This window comes from Grus americana, chromosome 9, assembly GCF_028858705.1.
Source record: "Grus americana isolate bGruAme1 chromosome 9, bGruAme1.mat, whole genome shotgun sequence".
In the NCBI taxonomy this organism is placed as follows: domain Eukaryota; kingdom Metazoa; phylum Chordata; class Aves; order Gruiformes; family Gruidae; genus Grus; species Grus americana.
The window spans coordinates 685876-692202 of NC_072860.1; the positions used below are offsets into that span (position 1 = coordinate 685876).

The following is a 6327-nucleotide window of genomic DNA, read 5'->3' on the forward strand; positions in this document are numbered from 1 at the left end:
TTAATCTGCCTGATTGCTTTTTTTTTTTTTTTTTTTTTTTTTTTAAGCTACTGCAGACATTGCTACTTTCCTCTGAACCTTGCCAGTTTGGGGGGCAAACATCCTCCCAGCACGCGCAGGTTCAGTCCCGCACCCACGCTCAGTCCCTGTGTCCCCACGTGGGGATGGGGGAACGCGCTGAAGCCGCTGGCACCCCTGCGAGTGCAGCGGATGGTGCAATGGGTTCCTCGGCCGGTGGGGATGAGCGGCTGCTCCTCACATTTGCTGATTTGCTGCATGTGTGTGTGTGTGTGTGTGTGGGTGGACTTTGGGGGACTATACCTCAATTCCAGCGCTACCTCCTTCAGCACAACTCCATCCAAGTTCCCCAGGCCCTGCCGGAGCCTGGCTCAGCTGCTCCGGTCTCCTTCGTCCCTCCTGCCCCACGCAGAAGACAAACGCCACCACAAGCTGCCCTAAATACAGATTGATTAACGAAAATAAGTTAACGTTCCAGCTCTTATCTCTACAAATACCGGCCGTGTCACATTTTGCACTGGAGGCTGGTGGGGAGTGCCCGCAGAAGTCGTTGGGCTCGGTGCAGGGATGCCAGGAGCCAGGTCCCCACCTCCATCGCTCACAGGGCTGGTTTCCAATCCCGACCGGCTGCCAGCCCCAAGGACATCCGCTCCAGGGTGGAGGAAGAAGTACTGCCCGGGCGGAGGGCTCTGCGTGGAGGCAGCTCTTTGCACGCCGACCTCACTTCGGTGTCTGTCCCCCATGGGGGAGTCTGTCTGTCTTGCACCAGGCCAGTATCACAGCTTGTGCCATATCCCCGCCACGGCATTTGCCACCAGCTGAGGGACACCCAGGGATGACACCTCCTCTGAGCGCCAGCCTCCTGGCACCGTAGCAGGTCCCTATTTCCCCTCGCAAAAGCCGCAGAGGCACCCAAGGCAGCCATTGAGGATCTGGATGGAGGCCAGCACCATCTCGGCGGCGCTGACGAGCAGCAGGAGGGAGAAGAGGACGATGTTCCAGGTGACGACACCCACCGGCTCCAGGCAGATGCTCCAGGTGCGATGATCGTGCAGGTAGTTCTCTGCCCTGCGAGATGGAGAGAGGAGGAGATGCAAGGTGCTGCTGTGCGGCGGGTCAGGAATCGCATGGCTTTCCATCGTGGAGGTGTGCCCCAGGCACCCTGTCCTTCATCCCGAGGATGAGCGGGGTCAGCAGGGCGATGGGTATGGGAAGCACCACGTAGAAAGCCATGGAAGGTGAGGACCTCTTGAGCTACCAGGGTCTTGCATCACCATCAGCGAGCCCACCCAACCCACCCACCATAAGTAACACCGACTTAATTAGCAATAAGCTGATGAGGTGGCACCAGTGACTCAACCCCGCTGTCTCACCTGGCATCAGGCTTCTGGCTGCCGGTGTCCAGGAAGGGGTAACCCCAGAGCATGCCGTGCCCACCGCCACCGTGCTCGGAGGCATTGTAGAAGCAGAGGGGTCCGTTGGTCAAACCCACCCCGGAGAGGACGAAGCAGGCTGCGGCGCCCAGGAGTGCCAGCTTGGAGAGCACAGCGGAGATGAAAGCCTGTGGGCAGCACCCGGGGAGGGGGCAGGGGGGACCAAAGGTCAGGCGGGCTCCAAAATGTGGCTGCGTGTTATCGGCAGAGTTTGGTAAGGGGGAAAACTCCCCTCCCCTTAACCCCAAGGGGCTCCAGCCCTGGGGAGCCAAGGCTGAGGATGGAGCCGTCACTGGGTTGTCTTGAGCTGGGCAGAAGCGGGCAGGGAGCGGGGACGGGCAGGGAGCTGCTGCACGGAGCCCGGTGGGGCAGAGCCCGTGCCAGCACATGGGACGCCCTGTCCTCAGGGCAGGTGGCACCGTGCAGCATCCCACTGCAGGGCCACGGGAGAGAGGGATCCGTGCCACATCCCGCCACGGGAGAGAGGGATCCGTGCCACATCCCACCATGGGGCCACGGGAGAGGGGGCACCCTGCCATGACCCAGGACGGGAGAGGGGGCACCCTGTCACGTCCCACCACAGGACCAGGGGAAGGGGGATCCGTGCCATGTCCCACTGCAGGGCCATGGGAGAGGTGGCACCCCACCACATCCCACCACGTGCTGCTGGGGACCGCTTTGGCACGGGGGTCCCGGCGCTGCCTTACGTTGCGACGGGTGCCACAGTCAGAGCAGCCGGCGCATCGCCACCCCACCGCTGTGATGTGTGTCGCTGCCAGCAGCACCTGTGGGAAGGGAAAAGCGGATGGGTGATGAAGGGGAGCCACTTGCTCCATCCCTTCCTCCCTGCTCCACAGAGACGCAAGGAAGGACACGGTGGAAACCGCGATACTCACGGTGATGCCGCCTCCCCAGATGCCCGGCATGGCCTTGGCATCCTTGCTGATGTGCCCCTCCACCAGGTACTTGGATGCCCCGCCGGGGAAGAGCAGGAGGATGTTGGCTGCCATGGACAGCGTGCCCAGCACCAGCAGGCAGGGACCCACGATCCGGCTGCACTTCCCCACACACATGGCCACCCTGTACAGGGATGGGGAGGAAGAGGAGGAGAGGAAGGGGCTGCCTTCGGCCCCGTGATGCCCCGCGCCTCCCCCACCCCGAGCCAATCTCACAGCCAGGGGCAGATGGGGGTTTGCTGGTTCGTGCTGTCGGGTCCCAGCCTACCCCACTGGCACTGCCCTTACTCGAGAGCAATTTCCAATAGAAATCCTATTTTCCCCACACCATCTAATTAATTAAATACTAAAAATAAATTCAATATTAATACTGATCTACTGCTGCCAAACAGTTTTCTTCAGGTTACAGGATCACAGAACCACAGACTGGTGGGGGCTGGCAGGGACCTCTGGAGATCATCTCATCCAACCCCCTGCTAGAGCAGGATCACCCAGAGCAGGTTGCACAGGATCACATCCAGGTGGGTTTGGAATCTCTCCAGAGAAGGAGACTCCACAGCCTCTCTGGGCAGCCTGTCCCAGGGCTCGGTCACCCGCAGAGGGAAGAAGTTTTTCCTCATGTTCAGGTGGAACTTCCCGTGTTCCAGTTTGTGCCCGTTGCCCCTTGTCCTGTCACTGGGCACCACTGGGAAGAGTCTGGCCCCTTCCTCTTGACACCCACCCTTTAGATATTGATAAGCGTTGATCAGACCCCCTCTCAGTCTTCTCCAGGCTAACCAGCCCCAGCTCTCTCAGCCTTTCCTCATACCAGAGATGCTCCAGACCCCTCCTCATCCTCGCAGCCCTCCGGCTGGACTCTCCCCAGCAGTTCCCTGTCTGTCCAGAACTGGGGAGCCCAGACCTGGACACAGGTTGAGCTATTTTATCATAGAAGGAGACGCCCAACTTCAGACCTGCTAATATTTCTTTGCCAAATGGACAAGGGAGTTTAAGATGATAGCAGGTCCTGCATCGAGCTGCCCTTGAAACCTCTGCACCCCGCAAGGTTGGCTCCTCCAAAACGTTACTGCAGGAAGGAGACCAACCACCGCAGCTCGGTTTGACTTTGAGTGCTTACAACGAGCAGGGGGGAGCCAGGAAAGGGGCAAAATTCTTGGACAAGGATGTGTGAAAGCACATCGGTCTCCGATGAAATCCAACAGCAACTCCATCCCCATTGCGCCCTACTCCTACCGTAGGTCTGAATATGCTGAAACCAATTAGAGTTAAGAAAAGGTTATCGCCTATCCTTGGGCGAACCACCCAGCTCTGCTGGCATTTTATTAAGGTATCAGTTCACCTAGAAAGCGCCTGCCCATCTCCAGGTGATACCTTGTCAAAAACTAGTTCTGCCTCTTCTGGACCTGCAAGACAGGGGATGTCCATTGGTCGCTCTGCGACCGCTGAAAACAACCTGGTTTGCTGTTGTCCCGGCTTCCCAGGTTTCTTCTGCCCTGTGTTCATTTTTGCTTCAGGTTGGTTTCATGCATTTTCCCCTTTCCTGGTGGCTTGCAGCCCATTTTGCACAAGCTCCCTGAATCGAGCTTCTTCCCACGCTGGCTAATTTATTTCAGGCTCGCTCTGGCTTTGCAGAAGCAGAAGCGAGCAGGCACCATCTGATTGTTTCCATAGGAAGAGCTGTCTCATTCCCCGTCACACGCAGCATCAGCGACTGGGAGGAGCAGCTCAGGCTGCCGTCCAGCCCCCGCATGGCCCGAGAGGCCGGGGGGCACCAGCCCAACGGGGCTTCGCGTCGCTGCGACCTGCTAAAGACCAGCCACACCAGCCCCAGCAGGCTGCTGGGGGCCAGGGAGGGCTGAACGTGCGGGAACAGGGCTGCGTGGAGAGGATGCAAGCCAAGAAGCCCAAGGTGGACCACCAGGTTCCACCCAGCCTGGAGCTTCATTGCCCCTCTGCTTTCTATCCTTCCTGCCTTGGTTATAAGGAATTTAGGCCCTCTCGCCCTCACTGTCGTCCCACCTGCAGTCCAGGAATTGTACGTGGTTGTCCCCCCAGAGCCACGAGCATCCAGTGCTGAGTCCCACCTCCCCACTTTGATGGACCTTCCAGAATAGCTCTTGCTCCTCTGGAGCTCACAGCGTGGGCTGCTCTCACCAGCCAGAGGCTTTTGTGGTCTTCTGCAGGTTGTCCCTTAACCCCTCCAAGGACTCTCCTTCCCTCCACACTGCTGCCCTCTCCCTGGTGAAGGCAGGTGGTCTCCTTCCTTCCCCCAGGAAGCTCTCCACAGCTTGCTGGCCCCCCAATGCTCCCCTTGAGCAAGAAGCAAGTTTGTGTTAGCTGCTTTCTTCTACCTCAGCCAACAAACCCCTCTGTAAGGGCAGGCAAAGCGAAAATGCAGCTGAACCGGTCTCTGTCAGGACACTCGAAAGGAAGACTCCCTTCCTGCCAACATGTCTCCACGGCCAAAAGCAAGGAGATTTAAGCAAAGCCCAGGGAACTGGTCCTCCCACCTTCCCATCTTACCTGGGAGCAATGCCACGTGGAGCCAGCAGTGTCCACTCCTCAGATGAGCCCTGTCCTGGAGGCATCACCCATGGCTGACTATTTATAACGTGCCAGCTTGTGCTCCACATCCTCCTCCTCCACCCACCACATCAGTCATGATCCTTCCCTCTCCCACACAACCAGCAGCTCAGAAGGATGACTCTTTTGCCTAAAAAGGCAGCTTCTTCCAGCGCCGCGGCTGGTCCGCCTGTTCGATTACGCCCCCTTTCACTGGCAGAGGCCACGAGTCCACCAAAACATGCACAGCTTCAGATTTTAAGGCTTCTACCACGTCTGCCCTAAATGCCTTGACCGTTGCCCAAGTAGCAAACACCATTTCTCCTGGAACAACCTGCAATGATTGTACGGAGAACATTTTCCTCTCTTCTCTGCAGCGCAAACACTGTCGTTCGTGTCACCATGAGTCCACATCGTCCACCAAGGGCTTCTTCCATCATGTTTCACTTTGTTCCCTTGTTGTGCAAGAGCTTTTGATGCTGAACAGTCCAGTTTTGCCTCTTCTCATTTTTACCCACAGGAGGGAGCATGCTAATATTTTAATAAAAGCTTCTAAATAAATATTCTTGTGTCTTAACTGGTTCCTATCTCCTGCCCTTTGCTTCCTTGCAGATGGCCCAGTTTTTCCTCCAGGTGTTGAGCATATTACCTATATATCTCACACCTTGGTGATAACATTGAGACAGAAAGGTTATTTCTGGATTTCTTAATTACTGCAAGTCATCAGGCACCAGCATTTTAAAGTCCTTTCCAGAGTACCCATGACTGGCAGTTAACGTGCAATGGGGAAGCTCCTCTTCTGTCCCCACAGAGTAGGTCTGATTGTAGCAGCTCCAAGATGGGAGCAGGCCAGGAGAACACGACCTCCATGTCTGAGCATAGGAGACAGGGAAGCCGTAGGACAAAAAATGGCAAAAACCTCGTGCATTCATCATGAGGACCTGAGGCACATCAGCTGCTTGGGACGTGGGCTTCCCTGTCTGCAACAGCCACAGGAGACGATGCCTAAGTGCAGCTGTCCTATAGCCCCCATACAGCCTTGCTCCGATACATAAATAAAAGAAGCCACTAGAGTGCTAACGTTCGGTTTGTAACCCAACTTGCTCTACCCAGGGTAAACGCACACAAGTAGCATTTGCCAACACGTTTCAAAGGGGCTTTTCCTGCTTTCAAATCGACGAGTACGGGACTGTTGAGAATATAAAACCTGGTCTAAGTGCAGTGTGCCACTGTTTGTTGGAAAAAGTAGAAAACGGAATTGGAGCCCTTGAGTGTCACATGGAAAAAGATGAATGGGTGAGGCAGGGTTACATCAGCCAAGTCTGTTTTTCTAGGAAAAATAAGCTGAGGAGCAGATT

At 56.5% G+C, this 6327-nt stretch overlaps 1 protein-coding gene across 5 annotated transcripts; it reads right to left on the reverse strand.

Annotated features, from left to right (window-relative positions):
• Positions 1–136: 136 nt before the first annotated feature.
• Positions 137–6327, reverse strand: TM4SF19 (transmembrane 4 L six family member 19). Of its 5 annotated transcripts, none has more exons than XR_008578240.1 (5): positions 4931–6327; positions 2159–2531; positions 1392–1579; positions 608–1086; positions 137–455 (listed from the first exon to the last, which is right to left on the reverse strand). XR_008578240.1 is itself a non-coding variant. In XM_054834946.1 (5 exons), exons 1-5 carry the CDS (start codon positions 5038–5040, stop codon positions 900–902), a joined length of 720 nt encoding a protein of 239 aa, XP_054690921.1. In that variant the 5' UTR covers positions 5041–6327; the 3' UTR covers positions 137–899. The 5 variants fall into 5 exon arrangements, 4 of the variants coding, with proteins under 4 accessions (XP_054690921.1, XP_054690920.1, XP_054690919.1 ...); XM_054834946.1 differs by having other exon boundaries at positions 137–1086; positions 1392–1552; positions 2159–2236; positions 2348–2531; XM_054834945.1 differs by having other exon boundaries at positions 137–1086; positions 2159–2236; positions 2348–2531.

Coding starts and splice junctions, on each gene's coding strand:
- TM4SF19 (XM_054834942.1), bottom strand. CDS start 5,040: ATGTGGAGCACAAGCTGGCACGTTATAAATAGTCAGCCATGGGTGATG. Junction 2,532..4,930: donor CCACGTGGCATTGCTCCCAG/GTAAGATGGGAA, acceptor ATCCCTGTACAG/GGTGGCCATGTGTGTGGGGA. Junction 1,087..1,391: donor AGCCAGAAGCCTGATGCCAG/GTGAGACAGCGG, acceptor TCCATCTCGCAG/GGCAGAGAACTACCTGCACG.